At 33.4% G+C, this 21003-nt stretch overlaps 1 protein-coding gene across 1 annotated transcript in view; it reads left to right on the forward strand.

The window, feature by feature from the left end:
• Positions 1-7598: 7598 nt before the first annotated feature.
• Positions 7599-21003, forward strand: part of LOC106877064 (limbic system-associated membrane protein) — a 363596-nt gene continuing 350191 nt past the window's right edge. The window contains exon 1 of the mRNA XM_089338653.1: positions 7599-7734. Within this exon, the coding sequence (XP_089194779.1) occupies positions 7599-7734 (136 nt within the window). The remainder of the gene's footprint in view (positions 7735-21003) is intronic.

Here is a 21003-nt window from a genome sequence, read left to right on the forward strand (position 1 = left end):
TATGCATATATGCATATGCATATATATATAAAAATTATATATATATATATATATATATATGCATATATATATATATATATATATATATATATATATATATATATATATATATATATATATATATATATATGCATATATGCATATGCATATATATATATATATATATATATATATATATATATATATATATATATATATATGCATTTATACTTATATATATACTTATACATGCTCTTAACCACCAGGCTATATGCCGAAACCTTGTGCTAGCAACAAACAAGATGAGGATAAATATCCGTCAAATGTAAACAATTCCTTATCTCTTAAATATAGAACAGTAATATATTTCAGACATTTTGAGCAAGACAGAAGCCTCTACTTCTTTATACAAAATATTATCTTTAACAGTTGCTTGTGCATTTTGAGATTTGGTTAGCTGCAACGAATTCAGCATACATATACTCATGATTCAACGAATCGATGAACTGGCTTTCTAAATAGTTTTTGTTGCAGTGTGTGAACGAACGAACATTTCAAATAATTGTCTGGCAGCTTACTTCATTCGGAAGTTTAGAAAAGCCGCAGCTGGAGGTGCCAGTCCTTGTGCTTATTATAAATGATTTAATTTCATTTGTTTCATTGCAAATTGTAAAGAATGTCTATAGTAAAGCTGCCCATTCACGAGACATGTTAGAACATGTCAGGCTCGCATATCGCGTGCAAAAACATCGGTCACTATTTCTCATATGACTGTAGATATATGATCCGTAAACTAGACGTCCCTTCTGTAATGATTGTAAAAGAGTCAGAGGCAGGGATAACATCAAACTGTTTCTCACATCAAATGAAAGAGAATGTGTAATAAAACTAGAGAAAGGTTGAAATCAAGTTTGAGTAAAATAAAGATGAAAGTTGGAAGATTTACAATCAATACGATGATTCAGCCTTTATATATAGAAACTGAAATCTGTGTAGCCATTTTAGATGAAGCATTTATGATCGTCATATAGGATGGCACAGAGTAAAGGTTGAGAAGGAAGACGTTTACATTGTCCCTCTTACAAAAGTGGAGATCACACCCGATATTTCTCTATTCTTCCCTCATTCTCCTCCTTTTCTCCACGACTCCATAACTATATATACATACATATATATATATATATATATATATATATATATATATATATATATATATATATATATATATATATATATATATATATATATATATGTCTGTGTGTGTGTACATAAGGACGGAGAGAATGAGATGTGTGTGTGATTGTGTATGTGTGTGAGTATTTCTGTGTATAGATACACGGATAGAGAGATGTGTATGTATAATAAATATAAAACGGCAATTGAGAAATACTTTGCAGTTAGGTATTTAGACATCATTAATGGTGCTGAAATAGACCCCCCCCCACCAGACGTCATATCTGAATATGAAGGGGTTACTGATGCCTTTTGTACACTAACATGGTTCTTTTGGAATGTCCGTTAATAAAGACAAGCATTAAGTGTATATGTGTATATATATATATATATATATATATATATATAAAAGCATATACAAACACACACTCGCAAACGATACACACACAGAGACACAGACATCGTGCAGACTAACGAATTTTGTACACATGTATCAATACACCTATGTGAATACAAATCTGTTTTTAAATATATATATTTTTTTGTACCCATCTAACAGTCTCTTTCTCTCAGCTGCACACCCATATATATATATATATATATATATATATATATATATATATAAGGTTGAGGAGGGTATTGGATTTAACCAAACCCCGGAGGATACAGGTAATACCGAGTAAGTGCTGTATACCGATTAGTTTGCCCCAGTCGTTGTATGAACAGGATTGGGGATTATAAGTCGTGTATTAGCGTGTGTATATGTAAATATATAAAAACAAAAAGATAAAGAGAGCAAAGGTAAGGTTGAAGAATTTTATGGATAGAGTCTTACAGCTGTTTCTGGGAAGATCCAGTACTTCCCTTCATCGGAGACAGAAAAAATAAAGTAATCTATTATTATATCCATAGGCGAATATTTTTAGTACTGTTCAAGTACTGTTCTCTCTTTTTTCAGCACATCACACTCTTTACCACTTCATACTAAAAATATCCGCCTATGGATATAATAATAGATTACTTTATTTTTTCTGTCTCCGATGAAGGGAAGTACTGGATCTTCCCAGAAACAGCTGTAAGACTCTATCCATAAAATTCTTCAACCTAACCTTTGCTCTCTTTATCTTTTTGTTTATATATATATATATATATATATATATATATGGCGTCTCTTATGACGTTGAGAGAGAGAAACAGAATTATAGTTTTAAAAAAAAAGAACAGCAACGTTTATTTAGAGATGGGAAGGGAAGAGAGGGAGTGTGGGAAGAAAAACTTTTATTCACAGAAGTAGTAGATTTTGCAGAAATACTCCAAATAAAATTCTCTTAATGGCAGTTCATGTGTGAAATATGTTCTCGACACCTACAGAGAAAGAGACGGATTTGCCGCAAATTTTCTGCACAAGATGGTTTCTGTTGTTAGTGCGATATTAAGTTCATTTGCACACTGAACAGTAGAGTTTCATTCATTTCCCCTATATATTTTGTCAGCTTGAGTTTAAGTAACATTTCAACTCTATAAACGAATTATTGTGACTCTGCGGTAGGTAAAATATTAAGTCTTGGCCCAAGGCGTTCTTAGATTTTCAGACTGATTAATGAAGAAGAAAATACGTGTTTGACCTTTTGTACGAATATTATTTCACATTAAGCACGTAAGGACTGGTTATATAAAAGCCACTTGTAGATATGAGTAAAAAGGCTGCCTTCATGACGTCTCAACAGAAGCTAGAAAGCGCAGTCAAACAAGTCTAATATCGTGCTATTCTTTTTTTTTCATTCTTTTTCATGTGACTCAGTCATTTGACTGCGGCCATGCTGGAGTACTGCCTTTACTCGAACAAATCGACCCCAAGACTTATTCCTTGTAAGCCTAGTGCTTATTCTATCTGTTCTCTTAAGCCGAACCGCTATGTTATGGGGACGTAAAGACACCAACATCAGTTGTCAAGAGATGACAGGGGAATAAACATACACACACACACACACACACACACACACACACACACGGGACTTATTTTACAAGTTTAATACTTAGGCTATGAAGAGTCCTTTTTTTATTATTTGTACCGAACAGCTTGTTTTGCAGTGACGTAAACAAGCCCTGACCGGTTGTCAAATACTGGTGATGGATATAGATTCACAAACACAAACACACGCGCATACACATACACACACTCACTATATGTGTATACATATACACACAGAGGTATACATACATGTGCGTATACATATACATAAATATATATTTATATATATATATATATACATATACATAAGCGCGCACATATATGGACTACCAACACACACAGACGCATTATATATATATATATATATATATATATATATATATATATATATATACACACACACATACATAAGTATCACTCCTGTGTGCACATGCACACTTGTATGTATCTATGTATGGATGCCTAGATGTATATACGAAATAACATGCGAACGTTTGTTGTTGTCCCTGTAAATTTCTTAACGAGATCAAAGAGACATATTCCAGAGACACTTAACTCTCTCCTTACCAGCGAATTCCTTGACATCATGCAATACAACTGTCAAGTGCTTCTTCACACTGACTATTTATTCTGGCGTAAATCTGACAATCTTCTTCTTTCTGGTCGGCGTTCTTTAATATCACTCGGAGTTACTCAAAAACTAAGAGGCAAGATGATATTAAACATAGAGTGACTACTTTTGCTTCTTCATTCAAGTGTTATTTGATACGATTGTTTTGGCCGGATTTCTGCTGCATTGATGTCATGTTATATGGAAACGTCAAGAAGTACTAGAGATTTCTGAAGGATACGCAAACCTTAACTGACAGATTTACGTTGTTGAAACCATAACCGTCAGCTAGGCAGAAGATTGAGTACAAATCTATATGAATACAAATATACACTTAATCCGAAATCACACTACTAATGGAGAGTAGTAATCGTGTTGGAAGGATTAAGGAAATAATGTCTAAATACGTTTACAGACTATGACTAAAAAGTATGAAAGGAATAAAGTTGAAAATCAAATGCGAATTTCAGTGTTACGATACCTCAAAGAATTTTCTTTTAATTTTTACGTATATCAGCCACTGGGCTGCGGCCATGCTGGAGCACCGCCAGACGGGTTTAATTTGCACAGATAAAGCCCAGTACTTCTTTTCTTTTTTTTATTAACGTAAAAGACTTATCAAATTGGTCTGTTTTGCGGAGCTGTTATTTTGCGAGGAATTGATCAAACGATCATCGTTCGTCAAGCTGTGGTAAGGTTCAAAGACTTACACACACATGCATCTCTTATCTTTTGTCGTTTTCAGTCACTGGACTGCGGCCATGCTGGGGCAAACGATTTGATAGGTTTTACTTGAGTGAACTGACCCCAGTATTTATTCTATCAGTCTTTTTTTGCCGAACAATATGTTAAAAAAACCAACACCAATTGCCAAGAGAAACACACGAACACACGCACCTACACACATACACACGCACACATCTATATTCACACACACACATACATATACACACACATACATATACACACACACACGTATATATATATACATACACACATTCACACACGTATATACATACATTCACACATATATATACACAATCACACACACACATATTCACACCTTCACGCACACACACACATATATTCACACATATCCATACGCACACACATAGGGCGTGTGCATTTTTCACTTTCCGTCTCACTACCAAGTCCCCTTTACTGCTCGAGATTATAGTAGAAAAATACTTGGCCGAAATGTCACGCTATAGTACTGAACCTGGAACCATGTAGTTGGGAAGTAAATGTTTAGCACACTCCTATCTCTACAGCAATACATAGAATACGCCAAGACATTATAATTGAAAATATACATTTATCACCAAAGATCATCACGAGATTGATGGTTAAATTATGATAAGAATATTTAAAATATAGCATGGAGAAATGAGTAGAGTTCAAGGATGATTTATAACAGGAGAGTAACAATGAATTAATGCTATTTCATCGCGTTTCTATTATCAAACTCTTTTTGTTTGTTTATTTATGTATTTCATTATAGAAAGAACAGAAATCAATAACGCAGTGACCTGTGATATAGTGAAATCGGTTTGCTATACAGACACAGACGGGGTAAACAAAAGACCTCTGACATTGTCAACGCATCTAGTCAAATGACATCATATGTAAATTTAACATACTATATTACGCAATAACATATTTTATTCTTCTTTGTGTCTTACTTGTTTCAGTCTTTGACTGCAGCCATGCTGGGGCACGACCATGATGCGTTTAGTCAAACAAGTCAACCCCAGGACATTTTTCTTAAGCCTCGTACTCATTCTATCAGCCTCATTTTGCTGAAGTGATAGGACACCTGGATGTAAATAGACCAACACCGATTGTTAAGCGTTGGCAGAGGGCAAGCACGCACACAGACACACGTTGTGCTTAATGATATCTGCTTGGATTTTTAAATGCTCTTTTCTTCTTCTCCTTCTTCTTCTTCTTCTCATATTTGATATACATATAGACATTCACTCGCGCACGCACACATACACAGAAACTCACAAACAACTGGAGTCCCCACAGTCTACGTCAACCACGTCCACACACTTGCAAAGATATCTGTCCACAAGTGTCGAGACATGGATCGACCTAGGAACGTTGTTATTGCTGCGGATATTTCTTAACAACCGTCACCTGCTTCTCGTTATACAGATCTCTATATCTGTGCAGTATCCTGAAGCACAGAGTCATTGTACAAGCAATGCAGCTGGAAGATTGCATACGTTGTCTGCAGCGTAAATATAATTGATGGAAGTTTAATGGCAATTGTAAACAGACAATTAATCATAGTCTAGATCATGGTGATGATGCAATGATGCAAGAGATAGCTAGGGGTCACTAGTTTGCAGATTATTAATTAGTTAGTTCTTCTGATTAATCACAGATAGGTCGTAATGTATTAAAACGTTGATGTGTACACATATATGGCGTGTACTTACAGCTTTGTATTGGACTTCCGACGTTGGTTATTTACGCTTCATTCATGTCCTTTGTTTCCAGCTTAGCAGTAGACAACAGTTAGATATTTTTCAATGCGTAAAGACGCGTGGTTTAGTTATTAAGTTATTCGGCCCGCGATCGTAAGGTTGTGAGTTCGATACAAGCGGCGTGTTGTGTCCTTCAGCAAGACGCTTTATTTCACATTTCTTAAGTATAGTCAGCTGGCAAAATTGAGCTGTTCCCCTAATTTAAAGGGCGAACCTTGTCACATTCCGTGTCGCGCTGAATCTCCTATGAGAACTACGAGTCTGAGGAGAGCTCAGTTACTTTCACGTTAATAACTGAGGTCGACTTTGATCTTCATCCTTTCAGTTTCGATAAATGAAGTACCAGTTTAGCATTTGCTTCGATGTAATCAATCGTCTTACACCTTCTCCCGAAATTGCTGGCCTTGTGCCAACATTTGAAACCAATATTCCGTTATTTCATGATCTCATCCTAGAATTCGTTATCTCTCAGTTATCCATCCTTTACTTTGCGCATGCCTTGCCCTTTTTATAGTTTCTTTTCGTTCAGGTTTATCCTATAATTGAACCCTTAGAATAGCAGAGAAACAATTATGCATTTTGTCGATTTCCATAACAAAGACAATATATATGAATATGATTTAATTAAGAGACTATTTCTCTCCTCTCTGTCTCCCTCTTTCTTTTGCTCCGTGAAAGCAACTATAATCCAATGAATTCAAGTAAAAAAATAAGGAAAAAAAATAAACGAATAAAAGGATTTAGTTCACGACGTTTACAAAAACTAGAATAGTTTGCTTGAAATGCAATAATGTGGAGAATTCGGATTATATGATCGACTCTTTCAAAAAATATTTGATATGAGGTTGCATAGCAGGAGGGGGTGGCGGTTTAAAGAAAGCCTTCTAATAGTATTATTCACTGCAATTTTCAATATTTTATGACGCTATTAATTAAAATACAAAATTTAAAAATTCAACATTAGAAATTTTAAATACAATAAATTAAAAAAAATATGAATAAATGAAATACAAAATAAATATTGAAAATGAAAGGAATAATATTTTATTAAAAGAAATAATTAATTAAACATTTTTCAATTCAATTTTTAAATTTTGCTGTTGATTTCCAGTGTCTTTTATTCAACTTGATCTTGTTGTTGTGGTTGTTTATGTGGGGATGTGGTGCTGGAGTTGTTCATCTTGGTGGTGGTGGTGGTGATAATGATGATGACGTCGGCAATGGTACCGGTTGTGGTAATGATAATACCGGCAGTATCACAATGATAATGCAGATGCAATAACGATGGTGTTGCTGGTGATGACGAAGCTGTTGATGAGGGTGGTGGTGATGATGACGAGGGTGGTGGTGATGCTGCTGGCATGATGGTATGAATGAAGATGACGATGAAAATGACGATGGTAATTATGATCATCATCATCATTATCACGGCGTCATGAAGGAGAAAGATGACGAAAGGGATAACGACAACGATGAAGATATCGATGAAGACAATGATGACAGTGGTACGGATGGTGTTGTTAACGATGATAATGATGACGATGAAGTTGCTGATAATGATGATGACGATGATGATAATGACTTCCGTAATGGTAATCTTGACGGTGATAATGTTCGTGACTTTCACGATGATGGTGATAATGACCATAACGCCTACAACGCCATTAATTATAATGACGGTCATCATCATCATCATCATAATCATCCTCATAGTGATTGTTAGAATGATGATGACGATGATGATGATGATGATGAGGAGGAGGAGGAGGAGGAGGAGGAGGATAACCGTGATAATGATTCTTATATCAATGGTATTTACGATCTTGATGATGGTCATTTAGAGGAAGGGTTGCATAGTAGGACGGGAGGGATTTCCAGGTACAGTCGAATAGTTTCATTCACCATTTTCGACGATGCTCAAGTTGAGAGATTAAGTCGATAATCATTCTCATCACCAAGAGCATCATAATCATTATCCTCATTATCGTCATCATCATCACCATCAACAGTATAATCTTCAAGATCATGATAATTACAATAATAAAGACGGCAACGATAAAAGCAACGACGATGATGATGATGTCTTGACGCAGTATGGTGATGACGATGATGGTGATGATTATAATGTCAATGGTGACATCGAAAAATTGCGTTATATAGGCGTTGGTGTAATCCATTGCAATCATGTTATTTATGCACTGATACCACGAGCACATACAAGATAATGTACTTCCGACAACACATTAAATTTCGCCTTCAAACGTCAAATTTGCGAAGCTAGTAACAATGGAAGTCACGCAAAACTAATGGAGGTATATACTTCTTCTACGTACGTACATGCATACATACATGTACGTCTATATGAATTTATATATATATATATATAATTCATATATAGATATATAATGAATGTTTAATTATATGCATGTATGTATATTTGAGTGCATATACATATGTAGGCTGTGTGTGTATGTGTATATTTTAAGAGTGCGCATTTATGCAATTACTAGAAATATAATACAAAGAAACATGCTATATGTAATACATTTAGCGATATATGATATCTTGAGGGTGTTTATTTATTTCAAAAGCAGAAAATATCGAAAGTGAAATAAATTTGTACAAGTGTTTATAAATCTATTAGTATACATATATATATATATATATATATATATATATATATATATATATATATATATATATATATATATATATATATGCATGCATACATGTATGTATGTATGAATGTTTATTTTTATTCACACCACCACGTGGATGAAACTTAACTCGCAGAAGAAAGAAACAAGGAGTGAATGATTTGGCTTTAAACGCGCTTAAAAAGAGACCCAAACACACTGATTACAAAGCGAGTTTCTGATCGACACGGCTCTGCATGCGCTTATGGTCCAAGTCTCTGAATAATTGAATAGAAACAACAACGGCAATACGCTCGAGAATCAAAAACAACAACGGAATTTTGTTTAGTAATAATTCGGAGCAAATCGTACAGATCCAGTCATCAAATACAATCTATCCATGACCATCCTTTAGCTCTGCGCACCCAGTAACAGAAGCATAAACAGCAATAATAGCAATTACATGAAAAATTAATTATCAATTACGGAGCTTATAAAAGCTGAATGAAACCGTCTACGAATGAATTACAATTACACAAAACATCTAAAGAATACGAATTGATTTCCTTTTCATTAACATACTTTCTATTGCAAATATTTCTCTGCCAATATTCGGTCTGTATAGCATTCCTTTCAGTACCAGAATGATATCATCAAACTCTTGCACATGTTCTATCTATACACATTCGAACATTGATTCCCAAATGAATATTTTTAAAAATAATTTGGTGATAATGTATCTGATATCATGGAATTTTGGGAAAAATTCTGAGATAAGCAAATATATCGACATATGATGTGTGTATATATATGAATGTGTGTTTGCTTATGTGTGTATTTGAGTTTTAGTTTGTATTTTGATGAGTGTGTATACGGGCGTGTCTTTGTCTATCCTTGTGAGAATATGAACGTATTGTTTGCACACACGTTCATGGTATCTCGATAGAGTTTGGATAAATATCATGCTGAACTATAATAATAATAATAATAATAATTAATAAATCTAAACAAATCAGAAGAATAATACAAAGAAAATGCAATAAAGGAAAACTTATTCTTAGAAATTTGTTTATTTCCGATCTGTCTTCAGGAAACAGACATTCCGAGAAACAAAACAGTATTCTTCCTTCCATTTTAGACCAATAATTACAGGAGAAAAAGTGTACTGCAGAAAGAGAGCGAAAAGAAAACAGAAGCAGGAGATGCATGCATGAATCAGTTTCATAAATTGTTTAGAAAATAATTATTTTCGATTCGTGAAATTTCTGAAACGTTCAATCCAAGTTTATATCTTACTTTTAATGTATGGGATAAACACATTTCAATCAGTTTAAACAGAGAATTCATCATATTCAATGAAACCTAAATGCATCCACAGCAACTCGCAAAATATCAATCGAATGCCAGAAACGTAAGCATCACATTATTAATAACCATTACAATGCAACAACTGGCTGAGACGCTATAAACGAAACACTACAGAAGCATGGAATCCCATTCTGATATGGAACGTGCAGAGCTCAGTTAACGTGGTGATCCACATCCATATATTTTAATTACAGAAATATATATATATATTTTTTAATTACAGAAATATATATATATATAGCGTGGTTGTTTCCCTTGTCAATCAATAGAGAAGTGCTCTGCCCGTGGCCAAGATTGGTCTGGCTCGCATTTATAGCAATGCTAATTAGACACTTTGGCTTTATATATATATATGTACATCTTCAGCATGATAGATCACTAGTCACTGAACCTTTTTCTATTTTCTCTCCCTGTTTGTTCCTGTGTTCCTTTTTGTGGAAGAGCGTGGGCTCGAAACATAAATGACTTTCTCACTTCCCGAGCGTTAAACTAATACGTCTATTTGTTGTTTACACACCCGTCTTCGTCTCTTTTTTTGTTTTTGTAAATTCTCACACACACACACACATATATATATATATATATATATATATATATATATATATATATATATATATATATATATATATATATGCCTTTGTATATGTATGCTCGCATGCATACATGTGAAGGTGTCTGAATATTACTTTCCTAGGTGACAGTACTATATATTAGAATATGTCTGTAGAACTATGAGGCACGACGTGGGAATCTAACTTCAAGGGTACACTGTTACCTGCCGTTATGTAATGACTAATGACATTATAATGATGCAATAATTGCTTCCATTCCATAAACTAAATAATTTAGAGAAGAATTATTCCATTACTGCTTCAGTTTTCTAGTTCTACTCACCGAACAGCATTCGACAATATATATATATTTTTTTACGTATTACGTGCAATTTTTTCGTAATTAATTCTCCCCTCCTGTTTAGTACTATATTATTGCACTTTATCGGCTTTCTGAAACGCCACTTCTTGTTATGCATCCTCTCTCGATTTGACGCCAATTTCGTCTTTCCCATATATATATATATATATATATATATATATATATATATATAAACATATACATTATAGATTTATATACGACACATACATACACACATAACTATGTGTGTGCGTGTGTATTTGTACGTCTAGGCTTGTATTAAGACACTTAATCCATAAATTATGAAATCAGCCACTCGAAATAATTCCATGCTAAATGCAGCAGTCAACAGGTTTCACTCAATTATGTGCTTCCAAATGCAATTTGTTTCGGCAATTAAAACTGAAAACTCAGAGAGAAATAACTCAAGAGTTTCTTTAATAGCCGTCACATGAATATATGAAGATATATATGTCTTTTTTGTGTGTCTTTCTATGTACGTTTGCATGTATGTATGCATCTACGTATATATATATATATATATATATATATATATATATATATATATATATACACATACGCATATATATATATGCGTATATATACGTGTAGATATGCACATGTATATACATATACCCGTATGTATGTACAATATACGTATATATATACATATATATATATATATATATATATATATATATATACGTGTGTGTGTGTGTGTGTGAAAAATATACGCAGTATATGTAAAGAGGTATATTTGTATTTGTGGGTTACACAGGTATATATTCACGTGTTTCTCTTTATATGCAAATTATCCTAATTAGCATATAAAGAGAAAGACTCTTTTTAACCTTACAAATATATAAAGAGAAACACTATTTCTAACCTTACTTATATATCAGAAAATTCTCCCTTGTGTGTGAATGCCCTCTTCTCGTATATCTGTTTAAGTATCTGCAATTATTGTCAATGATTGTTATGTTTCATTTGTTTTTGTCGCTTTCATATCTGGCTTTTTGACATGATTCAGATTCGAATCTAATAAAGCGTTATATCTTCAAATATGTTTAAACTGCTGTGCAAGTGCCAAGTTAATCGTGTGCTTAAAGAGGAAGCTGTACGACTAAAGAAGCACGACATTATTCATATATGTTTCGTGGCAATTTGCCAATAATCTTTACAAACTTAAGTTGCTAAAGTCTTGTTTAAAGTAAATGGCATTACGGAAAGAAATACTAGAAAGAGAGGGAGAGGAGGGGGACGATGGTGGGAGGGAAGAGATATAGAATGAGAATGGACAATAAACAGCATCAATTTACTAACCATTGTAAAAATCGTTGTTTAGTTGAAATAATTCTTAAGCAATTAACACTGTTTGCCTATTGCTGCTAGCGTGGGAAATAAAAGAGAAAAGTACAAAGGAAATGAGAAATCCCTGCATTTGCATGATGTATATTCATGTTTAATTTTGTTTATTCCAGCCGTCATGTCAAAGGTCCATGCTTGATAAGCGCTTTCTTAATGAAAATTTTCGATGCGTGATTGCAAACGTTTGGAGATTAGTCGTTAGTCTAGGATAGCTCAGAGGAGGAGTTCTAACAAGGTAAACCAGAATAAGATCATTTGCCCACAAACAATACCTATATACATGAACGAGAATAAGTTTACGCTTTAGCCGCTAATTTTTGTTAATAGTTACTCGACGATCATCTTAAAACATGAAATACTCTTTAGAGAGATGTTTATATATTCTGATAATTTTAAAAGCGGAATAGTTGCATCTAGAGTAGCTGTGAACTGTTCGATCAAGTCTAACTCCGAATAAAGAACAAGAAGTGTGATATCAGTAGAGGAATAGGAATGCAGCGCTGCCAGAAATAAGAAGGCGATTTCGAAGTCAAAATTTTGATTCGCTAGTAATAAGAGTTAAACGAACACGAATCGTATACATTGAAAAGTAATATTTCATGATACAATCCAAGAAGCTTGGATTGTATTATGACTGTCAAAAATAAGCAAATAGTTTGGTCATGGCCGGAACGCTTTGATCCTAGGTCAGTTCGATGAAAAGCAATCATAATAAATATGACCATGACAACAACAACAACAACACAATAATGACGTGGAGGAAAGCATCTGAAGGCAGCGCTACAAGAATTCACTTGGTGTTTGTAAGGCCTCTGGCAGCCTAACAACGTATTACCTGCTTCCATTACACTCAACAGAACATATGCTTATCTCAAACTATTCTAATATATTGAAACATTGACACGTACCGAACAGCAAGTGTTTAACCTGGAGGCTACGTACAATATGGCGCGATTTCATTTTGGATTAACCGTTTCTGGTTAGAGGCACTTTTCTCTTCCCCGGTATACTTGGGAAAATACTGAACGTATATCAAATATGATCACACCCTTAATACGTAATGCATGTGTATCTTCAGGTTAAATATAAATCAATAAAATGTATCGGACACATGTTAACTGAAATTGTAGATCGACAAATATTCATTCTTATTTAACGTTTATGTCAACCATGTTGAAATTAATAACGCAGGAGCCAGCATAGTTAATTTTATGAGGCAATTACAAACACACACACACACACACACACACACACAAACACATGCATTTGTATAACTGTTTGTATGCATATCAAAGTCTGTTTCTGTTAAAGCACATAATTAAAATGTAAAGTTACTCAATGTTTGATAAAGGTATGTGTTTATTACACTTTAACAAGAAGACAGATTATAGTATCTTCTTCGGTTTTAATATAGCGTTCGTTAAACATATCATATTTGGGTTCCTTGGACTTTATACAGCTTTTGTGAAGTTAATATTCTTGAATAGGTGTATGTTGATTTGGATATCAACTATAGCTCAGTCATAAGAAAATTATAAGTCCTACACACCGAAGTCTCTGCCAACCCTTTTTTATCAATATGTATATAGTTATATGTATGTGTGAGTGCTTTTCTGTCTGTGTACTTGTGTGGGGGGGGGACTATAATCACGTAAAACTAAAGATATGACAACATATGGATTAGTTAGACATTGACAAAATGGCCAAAAAGCTAGAAATTAAGCAAAATGTTGGCTTCTAGTAGAGAGTGAAGTTTATCTCTTTCAAACTGAAGTATTCGTTCATGCTAATACGTAACACAAGGGATACAAAGAGAACCGGAATGCATCGTCTCATACATGTGATATGTCGTGGTGTAAATGAAGTCGATATAATTATGATAAACATACGACATGATCTCACTCACGAAATCTTAAAAATCTGCGGGCGAAAAACAAGGGAGATAAATCAATTAGCATAAACTAGTTCAAAATATTCAACAATGAAAATGCGGCGCTAAGTCGATCACGGATTGAAAACCAACTGGTGAAACCCGATCACAATGGTTGATTCTGGTGCGTATGTGACTTTTTATATGAATGCATGTGTGTGTTTCAGGGACTTTCTATGTGTGCATGTTTGTGTAGCAGATTATAAGACCGTTTATCAATATATCAATACGTGTATATATTATGCATTCGCAAATAAATTAAGACATAGATTTATTAAAATATATTGATTTGTATATGTGTGCGTGTGTTTACGTACGAGTGTACAAACACGACGTTCATCTAGGGTCCTCTGTCTGTGCTCGTGTCTATGTCTCTCTATGTATATATACATATATACACTCACATACACACATACATAATGCACGTATATTCAACATGAATGATATGTTTATGTAATGATGTAGCAACTTAAGTATGCATAAGTAAATAATACTCTCTGTTTCTAACATAGTATTTATTGTTATTTGATGATGCATTCGGGAATATTGATATCCTATGTGATGCTCTGGGCGAATCCATTTCACATTATAGCATCAGTATCATGCAATTCTTATCATCCTTTTAATATAACTTGCGGGGATTTATTTGACTGCTTATTCACTTATTCACAAGATTGACAAATTCCAGGTTGGCTTGCTTGATAAATAAATTTATTTAGTTTACCTCTTTGATTGTCAGCTCTCTCAAAACTTTGTTGTATTTATGATTCTCAGATTTCAGGTTATGTTTATTTAAATGTTTCTATGACTGTTAACCTTTTATTCGATATTCAACGAAGAAAAGGCGCAAGTAATGCATATAGCACACTTGCGAATATTAGCAGTTTTTCAAGATGGTAATGTGTGCACAACAACACGCGCTTCTGACTGAAAAGGAACGCTTACGCATGCGTCACACTTCTTCCTCAATGCAAATCCTTGCATGTATCGTGTCCGCTAAGCAAACGATCACTGTTTATCTAACATGAAATTGTGTTTGCCAAACTATGTAAATAAAATTCTATGCAATAACAACATATTAAGTACAATATAAATATAATTTGATATAATACAATATACACGAACACACACCGACAGATACTTAACATACATACATTGGACAAACATACGTGTGTGTTTAAACGGAATGCACGCGTAAATTGAGAAGGACACATACACATATATACATGTTAATGCAAATCTCTCCTTCCCTAAATATATAAGTTTATAAAAACATACTCCAAATGTTTCACACATGCATCTGCGTGTGTGTGAATACGTAATTATATTAACACACATAGGACACGCGAACATATGTATTCTGTACGCCACCTTAGTTCAAAATCGAACTCGCCGACCAAACTACCATCATTATCAATGCCAACATGACTAGCTATCATCACCATCTTTATTTTTAACACGGATGTTGGAGAATGCATCCCATAGAGTGCTTTTGTCATCATTTGTCACGGGTTTCTGTAACCTCTTCCCGAGGTTTAGGTTTTTAAATTTCTCTCCATCAATTTGGAACACTTGCTACTTTTCCGTATCATAGTCGCCGCCCATGCGCATCGTATACTCGTACCAGCATAATTTTCTTTCTTGCACACTACATTGCATTGTTCCTATATATTGCGTTTCGTCTCTCAGCATATTTATACTCTATTTTGTGGCACGAAGCAAAACAGGCCTTGTCGTCCACTACTCAAGAAAACACATAGTAAATGATCCACAAACTCTCGAGCAAACTAAGTACTCACTTTGATCCATTTCTGAAAAGCCTTCCAAAGCAGCAACAGACTTCAAGGGACACATTCGCGTCCATGGAACTTAATTAAGACCTCATTTTACTGAATCCTCATTTGTCGTTCACACCAAGACAATACATTACACACAGACACACACACATATATATATATATATATATATATATATATATATATATATACACATACAAACATATATACATATATACGCGCACACATAAAAATAAAAATGTTAAAATAGTCCTACTGCTGCTCTTGTCATTTACAAGTCGATGCTAATAATAATTTTTTTTTATCCTCGAGTGTCTATTTCTATATTTACCCGACCTTATACAACCCAGAGTAGAGAAATCAAAATAGTTAACTGAATTTCTTTGACAGCAGGCAAAATTAGAAAACATTAGCCTCTTCATTTTGTGATTTTATGACTTGTTTATATTTATTTGAACGTTATTCAGAATAATGATTGTTAGTGTTGTTGTGGTTACTGTTTATGTTTTTCTTTTTAATGTAGATTCTTTTCAGAATGAAATTCTATTTCTGCATTAAAATAGAATTTTAATCCAAAAACATGGCATATATATCAACGAAAATATAATTTATATGCTTGCCAAAACCGGATGTATATTTATCTTCTCCCTCTCCCTCTCGTTTTTAATCTACTTCTATTTTTTATATTTTTTCAATGATTGGCTATCGTGTTATTTAACATTGTAAAATTCTATGCATTAGCATTAATGTATCATCTTATCTTTGAAAAGACACCAAGTAAAAATATATATACATATCCATATATATGAATAAGTTAAAAGCGCTAATTCTTTTATCCACGCTGACATGTGATTCATTGCTTCCCTTGCTAACATTCCACTCTGTTTAGAATAATGTAATCAATCGCCGTTAACCTTTACATTCTACATTCCTGTGTAATGTATTTGAACCTCTCAGTACAATTTCTACATTTCATCATGATGCTTCTTCCGTTTGCCTTATCTTTTTACTGATATTTAATTTTTTTCTCTCTCTCTCGGTAGTTTTTGCTTTTTCTGTAAATATATTTTTATACAGAGCAGAGTGTTTAAAGAATTAATATGTTCGCCATGGATTTCTCGGTTCCTTCTGACATGCAATTAAATTAGAGAACTATTTCAATAGAGTTGATTCAGATAGAACCAGTTTCAATTATGAGCACATGTCATTCTGACACGGAATGCAAACTATTCCTTTGAAGATCCAATAAAAACCGCTCCGATCAGTTTCATGTATTTGCTGTTTATATCATATCCACGCAATGCGTTGTACATGGAATTGTATCTCGATTTAGAATCTATGTAATGTACTGTAGCTGTAATATCTTGACAAACATATAGAACCAACTTGACTAAATGCAAACTATTATAGCAGGTTTTCCAGCTCAACGGTCCTTGATTTTCTAACATCGCACGCAGATATGTTGTTTAATCGTTGTCACATTCCAAACATTTACCCAAATATTCAAATAATCATTTCTATAACCAACATAATATATATTCAATAAGGACTGAGATTAATTTTGCGTGAGAATACGTAATATATTTTCATAAGGTATTTCCTGATATAGGAGAATACGTATATACACTTACACACAGAAGTAAGTGAACATTTAAAAAAATTAAACCAACATATTTCGGTGAAATTCGTGTGTTTCATAACTGCTAGATCAATCAGTCTATCTGTCTATGTATGTATGTATGTATCTATCTATCTATCTATCTATCTGTTTCTCTATCTCTCTATATATATATTAATAATAATAATAATAATAATAATATGACAACAAAACAAACAATGAATGAGACCTCGATGCTATGTAAAATAGAGGAGTTTATATATATATATATATATATATATATATATATATATATATATATATATATATATATATATATATATATAATATGTGACAAATAGTTTGTTGTCATAATAAAACTCAGAGTTTCGGATACCGGGGCTGAAGTCTTCTCCGGCATCTCATCAGTTAGTAAGACATAACGCTATGAAAAAAACCGTTGAATAAAGGGAAATTACTCCAATAGTTTTTGCTTTTTCTGTAAATAGAGGCAATATCTCTGCATATCTCACGTCTATTTTCATTCCTCCACTTCACTCTCTATTTCACATCTTATCTAGAATAACTATTGCTTAGCCATATTCTCACACCGTCTCCGATGAAGAGATATATAAAATATCCCGGAAACAGCTGTTAAACCTTCTCTTTATAAATGTTCTGAAATCTTTCACAGCCTTGGATTTTTATCTCATTTGGATTTTTTTATATATATATATATACACATGCTGATATATGACCTACGTTGGACTCCTCATTCGCATAATCACCGGACCTGGAGCTTAACTATAGTCTATCCATAGCACTTACTCAGCATTACCTCCTGACACCTTTGGATCTTATTGACATCATTACCTCTCATAACCTATATATATATATACACACAAACGACAGACATCCTCAGTTTCTGTCTACCAAATCTACTTCCAAGCCATTTGTGAACCCGCAGCTTAAGGTGCCGTGCAGTGGAACTGAACACGAAATTTCATGATTGTGAAACGAAATTCTTAAACACACCACAACGTTATATATATATATATATATATATATATATAAACAAAAAAAAGTACAAGTTCATATAATTTCACAAAAGATGTGGCTTATGTATCTAGAATGTCAACAGACTTCGGGGAGTATATGACGTTGCATCTACAAGTTTTGTGTATAAATTACAAAAGAACGCCATACAGACATTGTACGAAAACAAAAATGAGAAATTTTACAAAAAAATGGGAAATTCAAAACTAACGTGAAAGCAAAATGTTCATAAGGAAACGAAAAAGAAATAGACAAATAACATTCTTAGAGATCCTCAACATCATATAATTAACTGAGAGAAGATGCTGCAAGGGCCATTTTTCCAAGCTAATTCCTTATAGCTATATTCAGAGCGGTATTCCTTATAGTCATTATCAACGTTTAACATTTTCTATTCTCTCTTTGTCTCTCTCTTCCTCATATATGTATGTATATCTCTGTGTGTACTACGGGTGTGTGTATGCGTATTTATGTATGTATATCTATCTATTTCTCTCTCTCGCTAAATATATATATATATATATATATATATATATTCAGAGAAAAAGAGAAAGAGAGTGAGAAAGGGCAGGGAGTACTTATCAATATCTATCTAGTGCTCTCTGCACACACATACATACACACACACACACACACACACAGTCACACGTATATAACGTAAAATATTATTGATTTAAAATTCCGGTAATTACTGATACAATCTAGATCTGGTTAACATCATCGACTGAAAGGTAATATTTACAATCATTTAAAATACCCACCGCATTCTCTAACAGACAAATGGCAGAAGTGCCGCAAAAACAATATTGCTTTGTCTTTAATGATCCTACTGATATTGATGAAAGAGATGGGAACTAAGTCGATTCCCAACATATAATCTCGGGCATAATCTTCACTGCCTCAGACATCATAGCAGCAAGTATTGAAACTCTATTCTCTCCAGCCCCGCCGTAAGCAATACATTATTTGCACAATGTAGAAAATATACGACCAGCATTGACCAAACAACCTCAACATTAGCTTCAAACTTCGTCCAAGGCTAGGACCACAGCTCCTTCCCAATTCATTATCATAACACATAAATACACTGCAACACAATTTATTTTCCTCAACAGGCCCTGCCCTATTTAACATTGTCCCGAAACAGATAAAAGAGAAAAAAGATCCTATTACCTTGAAACAGTATCTGGACAAATTTCATCAAAGAATACCAGATAAGCTACCTATACCTGGATACAACTCACTCAATAAAAACTCCCTACTCGAATGGACCATGAAACCACAACACTTGGCTTAAAAGGATTTAGATAATCCTATCAGGTGGTGCTATTAATTTAGATATGGCCTGGACCAATCTTTGGTCGAAACATATCTAAGTATATATATATATATATTTCAAGGTTTTTAACTTTTAAATTCGTATATTTAAAAGAAATAGAAACTTCAAACTCGATATCTCCAAGATATATATATATATATATATATATGTGTGTGTGTGTGTGTGTGTGTGTGTGTGTTCATAATTTACGACATATCAGCTGATTTCTTTCATTATAATCATTTCCCTCATGGGAAAATGCGTAGGCAGAAAATAAAGCTCTTGAATTCATGATCGTAAACACTTCTTTTCCATCTATTGATTTGCTATTATATTGAATCTTTGAGCAAGGTACTTCACCTCATGTTTTTCCAGTCAATTCAACTGAAAAAAAATGAATGAAGCAATGAAACACAGTTCACTTTTCAAATCAACCGAGGATCCACATGTTGCTTCCTCTTAATGTGAATCATTTAAAAAGAAATAACATGTTATACAAGTACAGATTAAATATATACCGACTTGAATGCAACGCCGTTGATCTATACAAGTTTTATGAAAAAAATTAAGTCTAGTAGTTATAGATACGCTTGTTTTTTTTAAAATTAAAGTACAGAAAATTATATATTTTAAAGAATTTCAGTTTAATTCATTCTTGAGAGGTCGATTAAGTACCAAAATATTGTTATAAAATGTCTTTGTGGAAACATTTTAGTATTCCATTCAAAAGACGTTAATAATATTTTGTATGTTAAATGATTATGTTCGAATCTATATTCGGTGAATAATAAAC

The sequence above is a fragment of the Octopus bimaculoides genome, chromosome 20 (assembly GCF_046866305.1).
Source record: "Octopus bimaculoides isolate indiv1 chromosome 20, ASM4686630v1, whole genome shotgun sequence".
In the NCBI taxonomy this organism is placed as follows: domain Eukaryota; kingdom Metazoa; phylum Mollusca; class Cephalopoda; order Octopoda; family Octopodidae; genus Octopus; species Octopus bimaculoides.